The following is a 24,917-nucleotide window of genomic DNA, read 5'->3' as shown; positions in this document are numbered from 1 at the left end:
ACCGCCTTTTGCGTTGTTCTAAAAAAAGGGGGGTATCATGTTGTGTTGTATTGCTTGAATATGTCTTAGGTCTGGCACCTGGGTCTCTATCGGTGGTTCTCAATTCTTCTCTATAACCTGGGTTCCTTCTTGGTGGTGAATAGCCTATATTGTCCCTGGGTTGCAATGTCTGTCTATTTCTAGTGCGAGATCTGTCCCTAGGAGTATTTTGTTGATGGAGCCTCTGAGGAGCCCTCGACTGGTCTTGAGATTTATCTATGTCAAACCTATTCAAGGGTCTATCTATCTAATTTTTGCCTGAAGTTTCTCACATTATTGGAATTATAATCGTCTATATCTCTTCGGAATTTTCTACATTTGGTTTCTAGAATAGTTTGTTCTAGCTTGTTTACTCTTTCTGTAGTAGCTAAGTCTCTTTCTTTAAATTCAGCCATGTGACTGTATGGTTCTAATTTTTGTTTGAGGTTTTCTATCTCTGTTTCAATGATCTTTAATTTGCTGTTCCTGAAATCTATTACTAATTCCATAAGACTTAGGGAACACTTATCTAATAAGGAATTCCACTTATCTTGGTATTCCTTGTTCTCAAGGAAGATAGAAGGTTTTGAAAGTCTGAGGCCTCTGGGGATGATTTTTTTATCAATATATTTTTGCATGTTCACAGTGTCCAACCAGTGTTTTGCCTCAGATTTCAAAAGGTCTTCTAATTTTAAAAAGTCCTCTCTTAATTGACTGTCACATTTATTTGATTTGTTTTCCAACGGGTTCTCCCATTTGGAAAAATAAGACTGTCTTCTGTTATGTCTATCCGAAAAATTAGAAAAACAGCCCATGCTGCCCGATTGGTGACTATGTGTAAATGCAAAAGGGGGAGTTTAACCGGGGTTAAATCAGGCGCAAGAAGGGCTGCTGTGCTAATTTTGAGCAGCTGCCACACAAGTTAGACTAGTCAATCCTGCGATTAAAGAAACAACAAATAACAAACAAAAGAGCAGCGCTAGAATAAAAAAATTAGATGTGAATTCAACACAACGATATATATCACTAGGAACAAATGGAGATGAATGGACTGAAAAGAAAAGGTACCAAATTATTTATTAACATGGATGATTAAAAGTGCACAGCAAAAGTGCACAGCATTGCCGAAGCAATAGGAACCGGCCATGGGAACCAGGTTCGCGCCGAGTTACGCCAACCTCTACATGGGTGAGGTCGAGGACCGACTCGTGTGGGGGGGCGGATTCGGCGCGAGCCTGGTTTTCTATGGCCGTTACATTGATGATCTTTTTATTATTTGGGATGGGGACCCCATTTCTGCACAAAAATTTGTTGATCACTTAAATTTGAATGATTATAATTTAGTATTCACTCACTCTTTTCAGACACAGTCCATTTCATTTTTAGACATCTCCCTGGAGATAAAAGATTCAAAAATATATACAAAAAACTTCTCTAAGGAGGTTGGCACTGATGCCTACCTACATTTCAAAAGTGCACATCACATGCTCTGGAAGAGGAGCATCCCCAAAAGCCAATTCCTACGAATTTGTAGGAACTGTTCTGAAGACAGTTCCTTTGAAATACAGGCAAAACAGATGTACGACTCTTTTATAATGAGAGGTTACCCAGAGTTAATTCTTAAAAACGCACTAGATGAAACAAGAAAATTAGATAGGAATCAATTGTTAGGTCCCACTAAAAAAGATAAGAAAGTTGACCTTAAACAAGAAGAAGTAGCCTTTATTTCCACTTATAATAATTGCTTTTCAGAAATTAAAAATATTGTTTCTAAAAACTTTAATATACCGAAACAAGACATTCATTTGTCTTCCCTTTTGCCAGAAAACCCACGGTTCATCTTTAAGAAGAACCAATCCTTAAAAAACCTGTTAGCACCAAGCCACCTAAAAGCCATCATGCCGTGTGCAAATACAGGTGCTGGGAATGCGAATTGGCTAAATAATTTAAAGGGATGTTATAAATGTGGAAAAAATAGGTGTATTACTTGCGATTTTATTCAAAATAAAACTCATAAGATTCAGCTAGATGAGCCAGGAAAGTTCTATGAAATTAAACAATTCATTAATTGTGAGACCCCCTATGTGATCTATCTACTCAGTTGTAGTTGCAACAAAAAATATATAGGTCGCACGACACGGACTCTAAAAACACGATTCTTAGAACATCGCAGAAACATAATAAAAAAAGTGCAGACACACAGTGTATCTAAACACTTCAGTATATATCACCAGGGAAATCCAACAGGTTTAAAACTTCTTGGTTTAGAACACATTTCAAAAACTTTACGAGGAGGAGATAGATACAAGAAGTTGTGTAAACAAGAGGCCCTATGGATGTTTAAAATGAACACCATATTCCCAGATGGACTCAATGAGTCGATAGAATTAAATATGATAATTTAATATATGATCTATATTCTGTTTTAAAAATTAATTTATCCTCCCACCCCCCCTTCCCCCCTCCCCCTTCTCCCCTCCCCTTTTTTGCTGATGTTTGTACTTTCACATTATATATAGGTCAATTAGATTCCTATTAACTACAGGTTTCCTAATTATATCCCTATTATAATTTATTAGAATTAGAATTATATAAACAGATCTTTAATACTGTGTCCTCTTAGTAATAGGGTTTAGATAGCCAATTGTCTTTATGGTTGTATAGTTACGGATTGAGAGTAACCTCCGTAACCAGGAAGTGATGTGTTCCCCATTTCTTTTGACATTTTTTATGCCTACAAATGGGGACTTCCCCAGTTTAAAATAAATATCATATTTCCAGATGGACTCAATGATTTGATAGAACTAAATATGATAATTTAAAATGAGATCTATATTCTGTTTCTAAATAATTCATCCCTTCATCCCTTCCCTCCTTCACCCCTCCTCTCCTATCCTTATAACAACAGGTTTCCTAATTATATTTCTATTATAATTCAATAGAAAGAGAATTATAAAGAGATCTTCAATACTGTGTCCTCTTAACAATAGGGTTTAGATAGCCATTTGTTTATGGTTGCCTAGTTACAGACTAAGAGTAACCTCCGTAACCAGGAAGTGATGTGTTCCCCACTCCCTCTGACATTTTACATGCCAAAAAATGGGGACTCCCCTAAGACGGCCCGTGATCTAGTAACAACCACTTGTTTATGGTTGCCTAGACACGGATCAGGTGTTTTTTGCCGTAACCGGAAGAGATGCAGTTTATTCTCCATCCCTTCCGGCAATATACAGGCCTGAAAATAGAAACTCCCCCACGACGGTCCGTGACCTAGCAACAGCCACTTGTATATGGTTGCCTAGACACGGACCGGGGATTTTCTCCGCGACCGGAAGTGACGCATTTTGTATACAAATGCGGTCGCCTCCCATAGACAGCAATCGCGGACGTGACCCCGGACTCCAGACATATATATGAGTCGGGAGATAGATCTGGAGGAATAACTGGAGATACTGCTTCAGCTAACAGTGTGGTATGAGCTTTTATTATAACCGGAAGTGACGTTCTCTAAGAGATAATTTATTCAGACAGAACGATACTACAAATACTGTCATAGTAGAGAATAAAAACAAGTAGCAAACAATAAAAAATAAGGATTAACTAAGATAAAACTAAACTTAGATGAAACATATATTATAAAGCTCAAGATCATGAAAGATGATAACATGTTTAATATGGTTGCTAGGCAACAGTGTGATATGACCTGGAATTGAACCACTGTTACAATAACCTGGATGTGATTTATATACACAAAAAGAACAAAAAAATCACTATAAATCTGATTATAGAGATAGAAATATGTAACCAATCATGTATTACGAAAAGGTTTTGTTTTTAATACATTATGAATTCAAAATGTTTGTGTTTTGTGAATTGGAACAATTAATTGGAGATGAGTGGACTGAACAGGTGTGGACCAATCAGCAGCCATTTTAAGGTATAAATATGGCAACCTTGGGACTGACCAGAACACCTTTGAAAAAGCTGCAGGCTCTGCAGCGAAACGCGTTAGGCATTTCAGATCACCTACTATTGGGAAGCTGTATGAGACATATCCGGACCTTTAGTGGACTACTACTACCAGATGATCCATTCCAGCACATTGATGACACCGCAATTACCAACTCAGCAGTGAGGAATCCGCAACCTGGTGAGGACTAAGGACCCCAAAGATCCCATCCATATAAAGGGACGTTATTCAGAGGACTCCTTTCCTCCAGCGGTAATTATTGTGGTAACTATCACCAACAGAACTGTGCCACCAGTTCCAATGTTTATTCTGATCCAATCATCTGACGTCCACACTAATTAAGGAACGGACATACACAAAATAGCTCCCCGGTGATCTGTATATTGATTTTATTATCATTTACCAATTTTATATTGCTTCGGCAATGCTGTGCACTTTTAATCATCCATGTTAATAAATAATTTGGTACCTTTTCTTTTCAGTCCATTCATCTCCATTTGTTCCTAGTGATATATATCGTTGTGTTGAATTCACATCTAATTTTTTGATTCTAGCGCTGCTATTTTGTTTGTTATTCAGCGTTACATTGTGTTAACATTACAAGACCAAGGTTTACAGTATAAGCTTAACCTTTCAGTGTGTTGCATACAAGGTTTACTGTGTGTCATCCTGTGAGCGTCTGCGCCGCTCGTGTTCCTCTTGTGGGCACTGCGTCCGCTACGCTAGTAGCGTAGCATTACGGTACTCGGACCGCCTATAGCGTGCTCCATACCCAGCGTAAGCCGTGAGCGAACGTGCCGCTCGTGCGTCTCGACCAAGGCCTAGCGTCTGCTACGCTAAGTGCGTACCATTACGGTACCCCGTACGCCCATTGCGTACTGAGTCTCTTACCAATATAGAGTGAATGTTATAAGATAAATAATTAGCTTTATCAATTGGCGGCTCGTCCATCCTCCACATATCCGCTCTAGCGAACACAAGCAGACTTTATCTGTCAGCAAAGGGCGGGAAGGTGTATCCCTTCGTATCCGTGTTGGTGGTGAGGGATACGGTAGTGCTGACTAGATAAGCGTCTGCATCGCTACGCTGTAGAAGTGCTGGTGGAATCCGGAACCGGAAGGTAAGAACAGTACGCTATTGTCTTTTAAAACGGTTTTATTTCTGTTTGATACACATTGCGTACGCAACACACGCACACACCTGCATTTTTCATTTGTGTAATTTCACATCTCGCCTTCCTGTTTGCCATTCGTCATTGATAACGTGCTGAGAAAGATTTGTTGCTATTGGTAGTTAAAAGTAAAATTAATACGTAAGGGAGTAATTTGTAAAACACGCACACGGCTTTGCCTAAGATACAAGGAAGTTCTGTGTGGTGCTCAGTAAATGATTACAGTTAAATATCATTTGCATTATTAGAAACGGGTTACTTGTGTTACTGTGGACGTGTCTGGCCTGTGTACACGTGTCCCTAACAAAGAGCGGGACAAGCGTACGCGACGCAAGGGCTTACACACGTAGCGTATATTACGCAACGGAGCGTATGGGTACGCCCACGTAATACAAATCACACGATAGCATTGTTTTAGTAGGCGATACGGAAGCAACGCGATAATAACGCAAGTCAATCTCAGTGCCCTAAATTTTAGCGTAATAAATCCTTCTCTAGTTGCAACTCCTCTGGGACTAGCCTGTGTTACCTGAATGAAAGGGATTTCTGTACAGAAACGAAAGTAAATAGTATGAGGTGAAAGAGTGTGTGTGTGTGTGTATGTGTGTATGTGTGTGTGTGTGTGTGTGTGTGTGTGTGTGTGTGTGTGTGTGTGTGTGTGTGTGTGTGTGTATGTATGTATGTATGTATGTATGTATGTATATATATATATATATATATATATATATATATATATATATATATATATATATATATATATATATATATATATATATATATATATATATGTTTCTCTTTTTTGGTTGGAACCTAGAAATCGAGTTCTCGTAGAGGTACACCCGTGAAAGTGACAGCGCGTGGTGGCTTGGGAGGCATCCCTTGTTAAATATTGAATAAGAGCATTAGAGTATAACAGATTAGGAGGTCTACTGTAGACACAGACCAGGAGGTCACAGACCAGGAGGTCTAGGTACAGCAGACTAGGAAGTCCGCTATAGATAGAGTCAAGAAGCACAACCACAGGAGAGTTGGTGCGGTACCCATATAGGCCATCAAGCTCTGGCTGAAAGAATTCGCAGCCATAATTTTCGATTCAGTTGGTCGTTCCGCACATAAGATTAGTTGCTTATGTGCAGTACGATTGTACCGCATGTAATTGTGTGCATTAGTTTGTAACTTGACCCAGTACCATTTGCGTACGCTAGAGGGGTCATAAACGCTATTTGTACATTCTAACGTGATTTGTGTAAAAAATTTTTATTTTAAGGGAGGTTCGCTGGTCACTCAGGAATTCTCTAACAACCGATACTTGCTGGGGACGGGTAACCTACTCCCACAATGCCCCAGTAAATAAAGGTTTATAGGGGCCCTAGGTTGAGTACATCAGCTCTGAGTCAGTGATTGAAGTACTGGCCAACGTGGGCGAAGAGTGAGTGGAAGCACTTGGTCGAACTTTCACCGTCGGCCTACCCCGGACATCTTGGTTTTTGTAAGGGTTCGCTGAAGACCCTGATTTGAAGGTCAGAGGTAGTGAAAGCAACACCTGCAAAGATGGGGGCCAGTTGTTCAGGTAGGGGGCGATCAACCTTGGTTCAGGTTGATTTAGTAAGCCGGCCAATAGGGTCGGCAAGGTATATCATGTGTGAGAAATACGGTTCACACACACAGGTTTTGTGCGATGAATGGGAAAGAATGACTGTGCATGACGGGGAAAAGTTCCCACGAGTAGGCAGTTTTAGCCCCGAGGTGTTACAAAATCTAAGGAGAAGGATATGTCTCATTAAATCTGCAAAGAGACGGATCAAACATTATGATTATTTACAATTATGGCAACAGGAAGGTGAAATACAAAGAGGATTGGCTCAAGCGGCTGGATCTAACCCTATCAGGAAACCGATAGCCACCGCACCACCACCACCATACATAACGGGAGAGAAAGTGGTTACAGAGAATGGCACACTGGTGTATGATAAACATGCACTTAGTAACTGTATAGATGTTAAGAATAATGTAACTAAGATTGTTGATTCTAATACTAACCCGTGCAAGCTGAACCCTGTTTTAAACTTTCCCCAGGATTGTGACCAAGAGGATGAGCCCACAACAATATCGGCACTCTCTCTAGCAGCCACCATAGCAGAAACAGTGGGCACGGCCCAACCAGTAAGAACAGTATCAAAGGCCCCTAGTGGAGTGACAGGTGAGGTCGTATCAACTGGTAAGTACGGCACTGTACACTATGCTGAAACCATTACACCACATGTTGTAGAATCTACTCAGAATGATGTTATTGAACTTAATCCCGTTAGGGTAATTGCAGTCCCAAATGGGAAAACTGACACTTCAGGAGTCACTCCTGTCAGAAACATCGCCATGCACTGCCCCTTTTCCCGAACGGAATTAAGATCAATGGTGTCTGAATTCCCTGATCCTAGGAAAGATCTAGTTGCAAGCCAGAAGTACATTAGAGAGCTAGGAAATACGGTGGAGCCCAATAACAAAGATTGGCGGACATTGCCTAGGGCATGTTTACCCTCCAATGTCGACTCAGCAAAATTTATAGCTGACTGTAGACTAAATGAAGAGGTACCCCTTACTGAGAAGTACAATCAAGATAATGTGAAAAGAATTAATTTGCAGCTAGGAGAATATTTCCCAGCTGTTGCTAAATGGAACAAAATTTTCTCCATCAAGCAAAAAGAGTGAGAAATAGCTGCTGATTATTTTCATCGGGCACTGCAGGAAATGGCTAAGTATACAGGGATAGAAGACATTAAGACAAATGTGAATCATAGAGAAGTAGCAGTATCTGTGTTAATGGATGGTTTAAAGGAAGTATTGAGGACGAGGGTACAGACAACCCAACCATGTTGGCGAGGTTTGTCGGTGGCTACTTTGAGAGAGGCCGCTATTGATCATGATCGGATCACCACCAGACACAGGGAGTCGCAGAGTGATAAGCTGATGGCCGTAAGTATACAGGCCCTTACCACAAGGCCAACTCAGCATAAGTCTCAGACCCCTGTGGGTAAGTCAAATGTGGTAACTTGTTATTACTGTCATAAAGAGGGACATTTTGCACGAGACTGTAGAGTGAAAATTATACAAAACTCATACCAAATCCCTAGACAACGACATGACACACGAAATTGGGATCAAGGACCGCAAAGACGGAGTTATGAGCCACACGCAGGGGAAAATAAGAATTTACTTACCGATAATTCTATTTCTCGTAGTCCGTAGTGGATGCTGGGAACTCCGTAAGGACCATGGGGAATAGCGGCTCCGCAGGAGACTGGGCACAAAAGTAAAGCTTTAGGACTACCTGGTGTGCACTGGCTCCTCCCCCCCATGACCCTCCTCCAAGCCTCAGTTAGGATACTGTGCCCGGACGAGCGTACACAATAAGGAAGGATTTTGAATCCCGGGTAAGACTCATACCAGCCACACCAATCACACCGTACAACTTGTGATATGAAAAAACCAGTTAACAGCATGATAACAGAGGAGCCTCTGAAAAGATGGCTCACAACAATAATAACCCAATTTTTGTAACAATAACTATGTACAAGTATTGCAGACAATCCGCACTTGGGATGGGCGCCCAGCATCCACTACGGACTACGAGAAATAAAATTATCGGTAAGTAAATTCTTATTTTCTCTGACGTCCTAGTGAATGCTGGGAACTCCGTAAGGACCATGGGGATTATACCAAAGCTCCCAAACGGGCGGGAGAGTGCGCATGACTCTGCAGCACCGAATGAGAGAACTCCAGGTCCTCCTCAGCCAGGGTATCAAATTTGTAGAATTTGGCAAACGTGTTTGCCCCTGACCAAGTAGCTGCTCGGCAAAGTTGTAAAGCCGAGACCCCTCGGGCAGCCGCCCAAGATGAGCCCACCTTCCTTGTGGAATGGGCTTTTACAGATTTTGGCTGTGGCAGGCCTGCCACAGAATGTGCAAGCTGAATTGTACTACAAATCCAACGAGCAATAGTCTGCTTAGAAGCAGGAGCACCCAGCTTGTTGGGTGCATACAGGATAAACAGCGAGTCAAATTTTCTGACTCCAGCCGTCCTGGAAACATATTTTCAGGGCCCTGACGACGTCCAGCAACTTGGAGTCCTCCAAGTCCCTAGTAGCCGCAGGTACCACAATAGGCTGGTTCAAGTGAAACGCTGAAACCACCTTAGGGAGAAATTGAGGACGAGTCCTCAATTCTGCCCTGTCCGTATGAAAAATTAGGTAGGGCTTTTATAGGATAAAGCCGCCAATTCTGAGACACGCCTGGCTGAAGCCAGGGCCAACAGCATTACCACTTTCCATGTGAGATATTTTAAGTCCACAGTGGTGAGTGGTTCAAACCAATGTGATTTTAGGAACCCCAAAACTACATTGAGATCCCAAGGTGCCACTGGAGGCACAAAAGGAGGCTGTATATGCAGTACCTCCTTGACAAACGTCTGAACTTCAGGAACTGAAGCCAGTTCTTTCTGGAAGAAAAATCGACAGGGCCGAAATTTGAACCTTAATGGACCCTAATTTTAGGCCCATAGACAGTCCTGTTTGCAGGAAATGCAGGAAACGACCCAGTTGAAATTCCTCTGTAGGGGCCTGCCTGGCCTCGCACCACGCAACATATTTACGCCAAATACGGTGATAATGTTGTGCGGTTACATCCTTCCTGGCTTTGATCAGGGTAGGGATGACTTCATCCGGAATGCCTTTTTCCTTCAGGATCCGGCGTTCAACCGCCATGCCGTCAAACGCAGTCGCGGTAAGTCTTGGAACAGACAGGGTCCCTGCTGGAGCAGGTCCCTTCTTAGAGGTAGAGGCCACGGGTCCTCTGTGAGCATCACTTGAAGTTCCGGGTACCAAGTCCTTCTTGGCCAATCCGGAGCCACGAGTATAGTTCTTACTCCTCTCCGTCTTATAATTCTCAGTACCTTGGGTATGAGAGGCAGAGGAGGGAACACATACACTGACTGGTACACCCATGGTGTTACCAGAGCGTCCACAGCTATTGCCTGAGGGTCCCTTGACCTGGCGCAATACCTGTCTAGTTTTTTGTTGAGGCGGGACGCCATCATGTCCACCTTTGGTTTTTCCCAACGGTTCACAATCATGTGGAAGACTTCTGGGTGAAGTCCCCACTCTCCCAGGTGGAGGTCGTGTCTGCTGAGGAAGTCTGCTTCCCAGTTGTCCACTCCCGGAATGAACACTGCTGACAGTGCTATCACATGATTTTCCGCCCAGCGAAGAATCCTTGCAACTTCTGCCATTGCCCTCCTGCTTCTTGTGCCGCCCTGTCTGTTTACGTGGGCGACTGCCGTGATGTTGTCTGACTGGATCAGCACCGGCTGACCTTGAAGCAGAGGTCTTGCTAGGCTTAGAGCATTGTAGATGGCCCTTAGCTCCAGGATATTTATGTGAAGTGATGTCTCCAGGCTTGACCACAAGCCCTGGAAATTTTTTTTTTTTTTCCTGTGTGACTGCTCCCCAGCCTCTCAGGCTGGCATCCGTGGTCACCAGGACCCAGTCCTGAATGCCGAATCTGCGGCCCTCTAGAAGATGAGCAGTCTGCAACCACCACAGGAGAGACACCCTTGTCCTTGGTGACAAGATTATCCGCTGATGCATCTGAAGATGCGACCCGGACCATTTGTCTAGCAGATCCCACTGGAAGGTTCTTGCGTGGAATCTGCCGAATGGGATTGCTTCGTAAGAAGCCACCATCTTTCCCAGGACCCTTGTGCATTGATGCACTGAGACTTGGCCTGGTTTTAGGAGATTTCTGACTAGTTCGGATAACTCCCTGGCTTTCTCCTCCGGGAGAAACACCTTTTTCTGGACTTTGTCCAGGATCATCCCTAGGAATAGAAGTCGTGTCGTCGGGATCAGCTGCGATTTTGGAATATTGAGAATCCAACCGTGCTGGCGCAGCACTATCTGAGATAGTGCTACTCCGACTTCCAACTGTTCCCTGGATCTTGCCCTTATCAGGAGATCGTCCAAGTAAGGGATAACTAAAACTCCCTTCCTTCGAAGGAGTATCATCATTTCGGCCATTACCTTGGTAAAGACCCGGGGTGCCGTGGACAATCCAAACGGCAGCGTCTGAAACTGATAGTGACAGTTCTGTACCACAAACCTGAGGTACCCTTGGTGAGAAGGGTAAATTGGGACATGTAGGTAAGCATCTTTGATGTCCAGAGACACCATATAGTCCCCCCCTTCTTCCAGGTTTGCAATCACTGCTCTGAGTGACTCCATCTTGAATTTGAACCTTTGTATGTAAGTGTTCAATGTAGGAGGGGTACCTTGATTATCACCTGCTGGGAATATAGCTTGTGAATGGCTTCCAATACTGCCTCCATGTCTGAGGGAGACGTCGGTAAAGCAGACTTTAGAAAACGGCGAGGGGGAGACGTCTCGAATTCCAATTTGTACCCCTGAGATACCACCTGAAGGATCCAGGGGTCCACTTGCGAGTGGGCCCACTGCGCACTGAACTTCTTGAGACGGGCCCCCACCGTGCCTGAGTCCGCTTGTAAAGCCCCAGCGTCATGCTGAGGACTTTGCGGAGGCGGAAGAGGGCTTTTGTTCCTGGGAACTGGCTGTTTGTTGCAGCCTTTTTCCTCTCCCTCTGCCACGGGGCAGAAATGAGGCGCCTTTTGCCCGCTTGCCCTTATGGGGCCGAAAGGACTGCGCCTGATAATACGGCGTCTTCTTAGGTTGAGAAGCTACCTGGGGTAAAAATGTGGATTTTCCAGCAGTTGCCGTGGCTACCAGGTCTGATAGACCTACCCCAAATAACTCCTCCCCCTTATAAGGCAATACTTCCATGTGCCTTTTAGAATCCGCATCACCTGACCACTGCCGCGTCCATAAACCTCTTCTTGCAGAAATGGACAGCGCGCTAACTCTTGATGCCAGTCGGCAAATATCCCTCTGTGCATCACGCATATATAGAAATGCATCCTTCAAATGCTCTATAGTCAGTAATATACTGTCCCTATCTAGGGTATCAATATTTTCAGTCAGGGAATCCGACCACGCCAGGCCCGCACTGCACATCCAGGCTGAGGCGATTGCTGGTCGCAGTATAACACCCGTGTGAGTGTCTATACATTTTAGGATATTCTCCAGCTTTCTATCGGCAGGTTCCTTTAGGGCGGCCGTATCAGGAGAGGGTAGTGCTACCTGTTTAGACAAGCGTGTGAGCGCTTTATCCACCCTAGGGGGTGTTCCCCAACGTGCCCTATCCTCTGGCGGGAAAGGGTACGATGCCAATAACCTTTTAGGAATTATCAGTTTTTTATCGGGGGAAACCCACGCCTCACACACTTCATTTAATTCCTCGGATACAGGAAAAACTACAGGCAGTTTTTTCTCACCAAACATAATACCCTTTTTAGTGGTACTTGTATTATCAGAGATATGCAATACATTTTTCATTGCTTCAATCATGTAACGTGTGGCCCTAGTGGAAGTCACGTTTGTCTCCTCATCATCGACACTGGAGTCAGTATCCGTGTCTGTGTCTGCCATTTGAGGTAACGGGCGTTTTAAAGCCCCTGATGGCGTTTGAGACCCCTGGACAGGCACAAGCTGAGTAGCCGGCTGTCTCATGTCGTCAACTGTCTGTCGTAAAGAGCTGACACTGTCACGCAATTCCTTCCATAAGCTCATCCACTCAGGTGTCGACTCCCTAGGGGGTGACAACTGTATAATAGGCAATTGCTCCGCCTCCATCTCATTTTCCTCCTCAAACATGTCGACACAATCGTACCGACACACCGCACACACACAGGGAATGCTCTGATAGAGGACAGGACCCCACTAGCCCTTTGGGGAGACAGAGGGAGAGTATGCCAGCACACACCAGAGCGCTATATATAGACAGGAATACCACTATAAAATGTGCTTTTCCTTTATAGCTGCTGTTAGTATTAAAACTGCGCCAAATTAGTGCCCCCCTCTCTTTTTTACCCTTTTCTGTAGTGCAGGACTGCAGGGGAGAGTCAGGGAGACGTCCTTCCAGCAGAGCTGTGATGGAAAATGGCGCCCGTGTGCTGAGGAGATAGGCTCCGCCCCCTTCTCGGCGGCCTTTTCTCCCGCTTTTTGGTGAGTTCTGGCAGGGGTTAAAATACATCCATATAGCCCTGGAAGTTATATGTGGTGTATTTATGCCAGCCAAGGTGTTTACATTGCTGCTCAGGGCGCCCCCCCCTAGCGCCCTGCACCCTCAGTGACCGAAGTGTGCCTGAGTAACAATGGCGCACAGCTGCAGTGCTGTGCGCTACCTTGTTGAAGACTGATGTCTTCTGCCGCCGATTTTTCCGGACCTCTTCTTGCTTCTGGCTCTGTAAGGGGGCCGGCGGTGCGGCTCTGGGACCGAGCTCCGAGGCTGGGCCTGTGTTCGGTCCCTCTGGAGCTAATGGTGTCCAGTAGCCTAAGAAGCCCAAGCTGGCTGCAAGCAGGCAGGTTCGCTTCTTCTCCCCTTAGTCCCTCGATGCAGTGAGCCTGTTGCCAGCAGGTCTCACTGAAAATAAAAAACCTAAAACTAAACTTTCACTAAGAAGCTCAGGAGAGCCCCTAGTGTGCACCCTTCTCGGCCGGGCACAAAAATCTAACTGAGGCTTGGAGGAGGGTCATGGGGGGAGGAGCCAGTGCACACCAGGTAGTCCTAAAGCTTTACTTTTGTGCCCAGTCTCCTGTGGAGCCGCTATTCCCCATGGTCCTTACGGAGTTCCCAGCATCCACTAGGACGTCAGAGAAACAAAAAGGTATCCCCCAAGAAGAGACTGGCAAGTCTCTGATAGTTCCCATTTACCCCCTTCACAGGTAATAGCTGCCAGCGCAATGCAGGGAGGTCACCACATACAATAGGGGTGGGGCCACACCTGTAGTCTGCAGCCAGTTAAATGAATTGCGAGCCTTGGAAGTGAACCCGAGGTCACAATTGATGTAGCTGGTAAATCTCTAAATTTCCTTGTAGATACGGGGGCGGCCAAGTCAGTGATAAATTCGACCGTGGGCATGAGAACCACTGGTAAAACAATTCCAGCCATGTGAGTAACAGGAGTAGTACAGCACTACCCTTTAAGCAAACCTGCAGAGATTACGATAGGGCCTTTGCATACCAAGCATTCTTTTCTGCTGGCTGCATCGGCTCCGACTAATCTCCTAGGGAGAGATTTACTGTGCAAAATGGGATGTGTCATATATTGTACTCCTGAAGGTGTGTTCTTGGACATACCCGAAAACCACGCTCAGGAAGTGCAGGATATGCTAGACTCCCCAACAAGATTAATGTCACACACTGTTGTTGTAAATAGGTGTCCGTCCAAGGTGGAGGAAACGATTTCCCAGATACCGGAATCACTTTGGACCAAGGATGGACAAGACACTGGATTAATGGCAAACGTAGCCCCAGTAGTTGTACAAGTAAAAGATGGTAGGATAGCTCCAAAAATCCCACAATACCCTCTGAAGCCAGAGGTGGAGTTAGGAGTTTACCCTGTAATAGAGCGCTTGCTACAACATGGCATTCTGGTAAGGACGTCCAGCACTGCCAATAGTCCCATCTTCCCTGTTAAAAAGAGTGGGGGGAGGGGTTACAGATTAGTGCAGGATCTAAGAGGGACAACAAAATAGTTGAGAGTCAATTCCCCGTAGTGCCAAATCCAGCGGTCATCCTTATGCAAATCCCTCCCACTGCCAAATTTTTCACTGTGATTGACCTCTGCCCCGCCTTCTTCTCGGTACCTCTGCACCCTGACAGTCAATACTTATTCGCATTTACATACAGAGGAGTTCAGTACACCTGGACTCGCTTACCACAAGGTTTCATTGACAGTCCAAGTATTTTCTCACAGGCCTTGCATGATTGTTTACAGTCTTTTCAACCTGAGAGTGGATCAATATTAATACAGTACGTAGATGACCTACTGCTGTGTTCAGATTCGCTTGAATCGTCCCTGACAGATACGAAACAACTCCCGTTTCATCTTTCAGACACCGGACACAAGGTTTCCAAAAGATAAGTTACAATTATGCCAGACCAGGGTGAAGTATTTGGGACACTGTCTGACACAAGGACTGAGACACCTCACCGCTGATAGAATTCAAGCAATTCGTGACATGACCCTGCCACAAACCCAGCAACAGATAAGAACATTTTTAGGAATGTGTGGGTATTGCCGTAACTGGATCCCAGGGTTTTCTATACTGGCGCTGCCTTTGCAGGAGATGGTCTCATCAAACAAACCTGATCGGATTTCGCACACAGACGAGTCTGAGATGGCATTTGAGAGACTTAAACAGTGCCTAACGCAGGCACCAGCATTAGGTATGCCAGATTATGGAAAACCCTTTGAGCTGTACGGAACAGAGAGTGCTGGGTGCGCGGCAGGTGTCTTAACCGAGAAGCATGGTGATGCCAGCAGGCCGGTAGCCTACTATAGCGCTCAGCTAGACACGGTAGCGCGATACCTCCCCACATGCTTGCGAAGTGTTGCAGCGATAGCATTGCTAGTAAGTAAAAGCGAAGATGTAGTGCTAGGACACAACCTCACAATTCATACACCACATGCTGTGTCAGCCTTACTGAATTCTGCCCAAACCAGACACGTCTCATCAGCGCGGTTTACAAGATGGGAATTGGCATTAATGGCCCCGGTAAACATCACCATAAGGAGATGCAGCGCATTAAATCCTGCAACATATCTCCCAGGTGTGCCTGGACAGGCACAAAGGGTGGAGGATGAGAGTGATGGTGAAGGAGGATTTAGTAAGGAAAATGACACACATGATTGTATGGAATATTTGACCCAAAATTTCACGGCAAGGCCCGACATCAGTGACAACCCACTGGAAGATGTAGATTTTACTTTCTACACTGACGGCAGTTGTCACAGACAGACGGACTTAGGAGACTTTTGTACTGGATACGCAGTCGTAGATGACCAAGGTACCATAAAAGCGGAACCCCTAGGCCCACCACATTCAGCACAAGTTGCTGAACTGGTTGCCCTAACCAGAGCATGCGAATTGGCTAAAGGCAAGTCAGCCAACATCTACACAGATTCTAGGTACGCCTTCGGAGTAGTCCATGATTTCGGGGCCCTATGGCGCCTCAGAAATTTCATGACGGCAGCTGGCACACCTGTAGCGCATGCAGCCCACATCAAAAGGCTTCTAACAGCGATACAAGAACCCGACAGAGTGGTTGTTATCAAGTGTAAAGCTCACAAGTATAGCCAAGACCCGGTATCACTTGGTAACAACCGAGCAGACGAAGCTGCAAAATCAGCAGCCAGTACCCCCATACAGACAGACAGCACACAACTGATGGTATTTAATACTGTAAACACACAGAAATTATATGAAATGCAAAATTTGTGTTCACCACAAGAAAAGGCAGTTTGGAGGTCAAAAGGATATGGCCAGGAGTCCTCAGGACTCTGGACAGATGGACAGGGTAAGCCAGTGGCACCCAGAGCATACCTTCCAAGTCTAGCGGAAGCGGCACATGGGCTGACTCATCTAGGCAAAGAAGGAATGTGTAAGTTGGTAAGAGCTTATTGGTGCGCCCCAGGATTTTCTTCCCATGCGGGTAAAAGAGCGATGACATGTCTCACCTGCTTGAAGAAGAATATCGGAAAGGCAATACCAACAGAGCCATCCCATATCCCTCCTACAGATGGTCCTTTCCAGGTAATACAAATTGATTTCATACAATTGCCACCTTGTAGAAATTTAAAGTATGTATTGGTTTGTATTGACGTGTTCTCAAATTGGGTTGAAGCATTTCCCGCGGCCACAAATACCGCTGTGTTTACTGCAAAGAAAATTGTGCAGGAATTTGTGTGTAGGTACGGTATCCCTAGAATCATTGAGAGTGATAGGGGTACCCATTTTACAGGTGAAGTTTTTCAAGTAATGTGTAAGTTGATGGGAATTAATAGTAAGCTGCACACTCCGTACCGCCCCCAGGCGAGTGTGAAAGTGGAAAGAGTAAACAGCACTATTAAAAACAAATTAAGCAAGGTAATGGCTGAAACAGGATTGTTGTGGCCCGAAGCTTTGCCAATCGTATTATACAGCATCAGAACCACCCCCAGGTCCCCTCTTAATCTGTCTCCTTTTGAAATTCTGTTTGGTCGACAACCCCATGTTATGATTAATCCCCAGGATGATTTGAAATGTAACAATGAAGTAACTGTAAAGTATTTGGTTAAGATGAGTAAGCAATTGAGGAATCAGAATGATAATCTAAAGTTGGCGATTCCTGATTTGCCAGACAGTAATTGTCATGACATTGAACCTGGGGATTATGTAATGATACGGAATTTTCTACGCTCAGGTTGCCTTATTGACAGATGGGAAGGACCATATCAAGTCTTATTGACCAGCACGACAGCATTGAAGGTTGCCGAGAGAGAGACTTGGGTCCATTCGTCTCATTGTAAAAAGGTTGCTGACCCAGAGAGGTCCCGTGATAAAGAACAGACGGTAGAGGTTGTATCACTAGAGTGTCTGTTCCGGGAAGGTTGAGACGACACCTGAGCGCTGAGAATAATAAGACCGGAGGCGTTTGTCGAGCCAGATTTCTTTTTCCCTTTTGTTATTTTCTCCAGTTCCCATCTCCCTCCTATTTTCCTCCCCCCTTCTTATTTTTCTCCTTTTCCTCCTGTAAGATGGACTCGCCCCAAGAGACTGTGATCCGGATTTCCCTGTTGACCATGATGTTGACCAGAGCAGTCTGTTTCGGTGAGAGTACCATGGAGGTCGAGAAAGGATCTGGAATGGGTTCTGATGACCAGGATGGAGGCGTAGATTTCCAAGAGCAACATAATCACCGAGTAAAGGCGAGTATCAGAAAACGATCTGGTAGCATTGACAATAGAAGGAATTGTGAAGGATTGTTAGCTGAAGAGAACTGCATCTGTAGGCATTGTGACAATATAGTTGAGGATGGGTGCATCAAGAAATGTCAGTCCAGTTTTAATGTCAACATGGACCGGCATCCATTGGGTGACTATCACTCTTTAGTGGGTAAAGTGTTAAACCAGACAGACTGTTGGGTATGCTCTCAAGTACCTCAAGGTCATAGCAAATCAGGACTAGTACCATTCCCTTTAACTGTAGGAGAGGTACTTGAGTTAAGTGGTGGGAGGCCGGTGGACAAGAGGTTTAATATCTCTAGTCCTCCTAGTTTGAAGCTCCACCAATATCATGTGGATAAGTCCTTAGTATGCTTTAACATTTCCAATCCCCAAAATCCGGGAAATTGGGAAGTGTCATGGAGTAATCAAACCATGACATTTTTAATATAGAGCCGATAGAATGCCCATAGACACAGAGCTTATACGCCAGATAGCCAACAGTGGAAAATATTTCCGGTATAGGTACACTCTAGGAAGTAGGACCATGCGAGTTGGAGAAGTATCACCAGGATACTGTGCACATATCGTACAACCTGATACGTGTACTAGACAGATGAGAGAGTTAGGGTTAGGAGATTTCACATGGAAAATTTGTAACATGGTTATGTCATACTCCGTCCCATATGTTCTCCCCGATGATGCATATTTCATATGCGGGAGAAAGGCGTATAAGTGGCTTGCCCCAAACTCAGAGGGATTGTGTTACATTGGAAAAGTACTGCCTGAAGTAATGACTGTATCCCATATCAAAATGAAAGACATTCACCGCGGTGCCCAAGCTCCTTATACTCACACTCATTACGAGCACGTCGTTAAACGGCACCTGATAGAGAGGACAGAGCATCCGGCCTCTGATCTGATACATGAATCCACCGGGATTCAATTCCTACTCGCGTTAGATATCACTCGTACCGCCAGAGGAGTGATAAATTATAGATATATATCTGCGCTAGCAAACTTGTTAGACAATATCACCGAAATGTATGACGACACGTTCAGGTACACGGGGAAAGAGTTACAAGCCTACAAAACAGAGCTGGTTCAGCATAGGATGATTCTCAATTATCTCACGGCAGTGACAGGCGGGTATTGTGTTACCCTAGCAACTCAATATGGAGTAAAGTGCTGCACGTATATTACAAACAGCACTGAGGACCCGGCCGAGGTCATAGACCAAAAGATGGATGACATTTTGCAATTGAAGTGGGAGTTCCGAAGGAAACACAATCTCACTCTCGCTGCTGTGGGTAATGAGCTGACCAGTTGGGTGTCATGGTTGAACCCACGAAATTGGTTCTCTGGTTTAGGAGAATGGGCCCAAGGTATTATAATGGATGTAGGGAAATTTCTTTTGTGTATTCTGGGAGTCGTCATATTGGTTGGTCTGATATTTAGATGCGTTCGGACTTTAAACGAAGTGTAAAGGTAATACCAGAGTGATGAGTCTGAGGAGCGAGGACACTGTAATAACAACAACTAATTTGATTTATGACCCAACGATAGAGACAATGTTGTGATGAAAATGTGATTCCACGGTCCGTTTCTTTCACCCGTTTCTCCTTTGTTTTCCTCCAAGGTAGAAAGACATGCGCTTGGAAGAAGAATTTGAAAACCTCTTTTATACAGACCATTGATGAACTATGTCACAGACCCCCAATATCCCTAGTGACTTTAACTTTTTACGAAAGCCCAATACTTTAGAGACTGTAATTTTATGGACACTGGAAAAGCTTTTGTCGCCACCTGTAGCAAAAGCACTGAGAGACATCAGACAACATGTACATCAAGACAAAACATCAGACAAGACCTCAATCGGCGACTGTTTATTTAAACTCATAGTTTACGACTGCATTTAGAACGATTGTTTCTTATCATCATCTCTACAACCTCCAGGTAGTATCTCACATAGTCGACAGGTGATTCTCACATATTAGCAGTCACATGTCCCCCCCCCCCCCTTCATGTATCATCAACTAAATGTGCTCCCCCATTTGTTGCAACCAAAAGCCGAAAAGAGCTCGGTAGAGTTTGACAGCCCATCCACAGACCCGTAATACGGGATAAGAAGGATTCAAATGTATACTTCGCAATACCTCGAAGCTTGATTTAAAACACGTACGGCACGATGATACATGACCCCTCAAACATGGATTTCATACACACATGCTTTTACTGTCTCACTAGGTCATACTTTTCCCACCTTCTGCTCTCCTCCCTTTACCCAATCATAAAAAGGTATTTACATGATGACATATTTTTCTGTTTGAACTGTTTAGGAAGTGGCAGTTATTGGTGACTGCCAAAGGGTGGACTGTCAAAGTCGAAAAATATAGCGACCTATGATGCCTTGTACTAACCCCATGCGCTTGCCCGCTGCACATTCTCTCCCGTGCGTGCGCATATTCGCAGTTGCGTGACGACGCCTCCACGGTCGTGCGCTCAGGCGCGTGGTATGTGCATTTACGGTAGAGTTTGTGCGCGTCTGGCGGGCGACTCGATCGTTACATAGTTAATCCAAATAGTATATTTTATAGGTTATGGTCCCTTTAATAATATCAGTAAGTTTGTTTAGTGTAACTGGTTCATGGACAGAGAGATCCCTCTTTACATGATACGACGGGTCAGACAGGCTTTGAGCAATGGTGTTTAGTATGTAACGGAAGAGTATATTATTAGTAACATTCCGGTGTTGGTTTGAAAGAGATTAATCGCTCCTGCGAATAGTTATGTTTATAAGAAGTTTATGGACATTTACTGTATTTGCAGTTCATTATCCATGCGGCGGGAATCCTGAGATTCCCTCCCACCTGAGCAACTTGAAATAGTCGCAGCCCACCTGTTCGAATCAACCTATGACCTTTTGTTATAATGTGAAGACAGAGTCCTGTGTCCAATGAACAATGAGATTGTAGGACCCTTTGTAGTGTACTGTATGTAGTGTATATAAGAACAGCCAGCCAGGGCCAGCTCAGTCTACTCTCCACAACGGTTTTCATCATTGACTAACTAGAGAGCTGGTTCCAGGACTGCGCAGCGATCATTCCCCAGTGTGTAAGTTATTCTCTGTAACCAACTTATTCTATGTTTGTATTTGCCATATTCTCTCTCTCTCTGTTATTGTTTAGGATTAAGACTCTGTTGTATATTGTATATTTTCAGTTATTCTGTTTAGGCGTTTTATGTTAGTGCTGTAGTGTATAAGCTGTTAACTGTTTTTCCCTTTTTACATAGCTAAATCTCGTTAGTAAAGGTGTTGGAACCTCAGCAAGGTGTCGGTGTTTCTCTAGCTAGTATAGAGGGTTTCTGAGAGTCTCAATCGCTCAATCAGATTTTGTCTAATAGAGGTTAATCAGCGTTACATTGTGTTAACATTACAAGACCAAGGTTTACAGTATAAGCTTAGCCTTTCAGTGTGTTGCATACAAGGTTTACTGTGTGTCATCCTGTGAGCGTCTGCGCCGCTCGTGTTCCTCTTGTGGGCAGTGCGTCCGCTACGCTAGTAGCGTAGCATTACGGTACTCGGACCGCCTATAGCGTGCTCGATACCCAGCGTAAGCCGTGAGCGAACGTGACGCTCGTGCGTCTCGACCAAGGCCTAGCGTCTGCTACGCTAAGTGCGTACCATTACGGTACCCCGTACGCCCATTGCGTAGAGTCTCTTACCAACATATAGTGAATGTTATAAGAAAAATAATTAGCTTTATCAGATGCTGCCCCCCTCAACACATCCCCATCACCGTCCTCCGTGTCAGAATCGGGATCAGTGTCATCTTGCATAATTTGTGCCTGAGCACGTTTTCGGGAATATACAGCGGGGGGCCCTGAGGTAACAGAACTGGGCCAGACTGCCATAGAGGTCTGTAAAGCCTGAGTTGCAGACTCATTCTGTGCAACCCTAGTAGAAATCTGAGAAATTATAGATTTGATAAAGGATAACCACTCAGGCTCCATTGCTGGTATCTGTGCTAAAACAGTGCAATCCTGATCACATGGAATGGGATCATCCCGAGAGGACATATCCTCTGCAGCATATGACACAGAGTCCCTGGACATAGCTTAATGGAGACCACAGACTCTACACACACACACACAGGGGAGGGCAGACAGTTTCATCCACAAGAATGGCAAGAGAGACACAGAGATTGGAGCCAACCCACACACAGCGCTTTTTAGGTAAAGGGAGACCCCTAACCAGCGCTGACTTTGCACCTTAATAGGATACACAGCCTGTATACAGCCTCCCCCCCTTCTACAAGCCCCTGGTACCGTGAGAGATAGCTAGAGTTGTTCTGGAGGGACTTGTTCTTCACCGACAGCGTTGTGCAGGCAGGAAAATGGCGCTGAACGCTGCTGGGTCCACTCTGAGAAGCTCCACCCTCAATATGGCGCAGTCTTCCCGCTCTTCATAGGATTATACTGGCCTGAGGAATTATGCTGGCTGAGATCCCGGGACCCCAACAGGCTGTGTGACCAGTGTAGGGTGTAGGCGCTGGCTCAGGGCACCCCTCACAGCGCCGCACTATGTACCGCTGAGCCCCGGAGCACAGTTAGTACTGTGCTCCATACCCTGTTGACGCCATCTTCACACCAGTCCCCCGCCTGCTAAGGGGGTTGGTGACTCACTCGCCACCAATCTTCTGGCTCTGAAAGGAGGTGGCAGCATGCTGCCGGGGTGAGCCATCCCCTGTGGCGGGGAACGATCGATCCTCTCAGGAGCTCAGTGTCCTGTCAGCGGAGGAGATAATGGCTCAGACCCCGCAGGGCGGACATTACCCCCCCCTTAGTCCCACGAAGCAGGGAGACTGTTGCCAGCAGCCACCCTGTAAAATAATAAACTCTAAAATAAACTTTTACTAAAGAAGCTCTGTAGATATCCTTTAGCTGTGACCGGCTCCTCCGGGCACATTTACTAAACGGAGTCTGGTAGGAGGGGCATAGAGGGAGGAGCCAGCGCACACTCTCAAACTCTTAAAGTGCCAGTGGCTCCTAGTGGACCAGTCTATACTCCATGGTACTTAATGTGGACCCCAGCATCCTCTAGGACGTAAGAGAAATACACTATAACTAATATATATTAGCATGTCAAATAGCGTAAGTGCTATCTTGTGTAAGTCATCGTTGCTTAATTAGCCTACTATCAGTCGGAACAGAATCACCATTCATGAGACATGTTACTATGTGCATACACAGAATTGATAATTTCAGCGTCAAGAAGTTCATGTGCCGACTTGTGTTTTAGGGTGTATGTCCATATTTTTGAATATCTTTCTCTGGATCACATCAGAATTTACCTATCCACTTGCCCCTTAAGTGCTCCTCAGGTCCCTCTAAGTGCCCCCAAACGACCCTTTTGTCTTAATACTCTCCACATGCAACTCACGTGCCATATATACCCAGCAGAATCCACCCTCCCATTTATATTCGACACTGGGGCACACAGAGAGAGGTGGGCGATGCCTGATGGCCCCTTGCCTGTAACGCTGTAGGTCCTTATGTTACCATGCTCGGCACACTGACTGACTTCCCCGTATAAGGAGGAACGCAATACCATTCCCAAGCCCCAGCAACCCTGTCATGTCCTGCTACCATCTGGCATGTAGTACCGGGACGGGGTACTTACTACATGCACTCAGACACACGTTTCTAAGAGGCCTACATAAGAAAAATCTGTGGGGCGTTTTGGGGTTACCTGCAAATATTAATGATCCCCTGAATGCATCTACAGATCCACTGTTTCGGATTGCACAAGCAGCCTTCATAATGATTGGTTGCCATGGGCAACTTCTCCATGAATAGTGCCCAAACTGTTTAAATCAGGGGTTTCCAAATCCTATCCTCAAGGCACCCCAACAGTTCAGGTTTTCAGGATGTCCATGGTTGAGCAGAGGTGGAATATTTAATACTGCAGTCAAATTGATTTAATCATCTGTGGGCAAGCATGGATATCCTTAAAACAGAGTTAGGGGACCACAGATTTAAAACATACAATGCAATAACGGCTGGATTTATATCCCCCCAAGCTTCAAGTTATACAACACACACAATTTCTCCAATACAACAAGTTTTACCTTCGTGGCTTCCCCATAAGTCGCCGAATTTTCCCCCATTCAACCCGGGTTAATTTCCTTGTTTTAAGATTTGGAAAGGATTCTTTTAAGCAAACACAGAAATCATTATCACCTTCAAAAAGAGGCCTGTAAATAGACAGAAGACATACATGAATAGGTGGAAACTCACATTGCATCCACATCACTAATGCAGAAAGCCAATTTATATACAATATAACAAAATTGTAACATTTATGTATGGTAAGCAGACTGTACAGCCAAATATTACACCATATGAAAACCTAGAACATTGACCTAACAATATAAACTTATGTTATAGAGGTATTTCATTTATGGATGGGTTGTACCCTTTTATGTTACAAACACTATACATTAATCTGCGGACAAGACGTTATTCAGATGCATTATATTATAAACGTCACGCTAGAACAGGTACAAGAATGAGACCTCCGAGTGTATATAAATAAGAATGTAAAACTAAACTATAGCCATTCCAGAATGAGAAGATGTCGCCTGGCACTTAAAAAGGTTAAAAATAAGATTTTGTGGCTCTTACTTGTCGATATTTGAATAAAACCACTCGTATATACACCATTTGTGCGCTTTGGGGAGCTTCAATAAATTCCGCAGCCTATAGCCGATTTTCTGAGACGCCTTTTTCACCGGCGTGGTTGTTGCAAACTTCTAGAATGAAAGCATTAAACATTTAATTCAGAATGTAACAGGAAAAAATTACATT

General features: G+C 44.7%; 1 protein-coding gene across 2 annotated transcripts in view; it reads right to left on the bottom strand.

The window, feature by feature from the left end:
• LIN9 (lin-9 DREAM MuvB core complex component) overlaps nt 1-24,917 on the bottom strand; it is an 83,967-nt gene that overhangs the window by 39,030 nt on the left and 20,020 nt on the right. The window contains exons 5-6 of one of the 2 annotated variants that reach the window (XM_063918963.1): nt 24,735-24,859; nt 24,179-24,304 (exon numbers count right to left, since the gene is read on the bottom strand). In XM_063918963.1, coding sequence (XP_063775033.1) covers nt 24,179-24,304; nt 24,735-24,859 — 251 coding nt within the window. Of the gene's footprint in view, nt 1-24,178; nt 24,305-24,734; nt 24,863-24,917 lie in introns of both variants that reach the window. The other variant, XM_063918962.1, reaches the window with a different exon arrangement.

Source organism: Pseudophryne corroboree, chromosome 4 (assembly GCF_028390025.1).
Source record: "Pseudophryne corroboree isolate aPseCor3 chromosome 4, aPseCor3.hap2, whole genome shotgun sequence".
Classification (NCBI taxonomy): Eukaryota; Metazoa; Chordata; class Amphibia; order Anura; family Myobatrachidae; genus Pseudophryne; species Pseudophryne corroboree.
The sequence above is the reverse complement of the archived record's forward strand: the minus strand, read 5'-3'. Positions and strand labels throughout refer to the sequence as shown.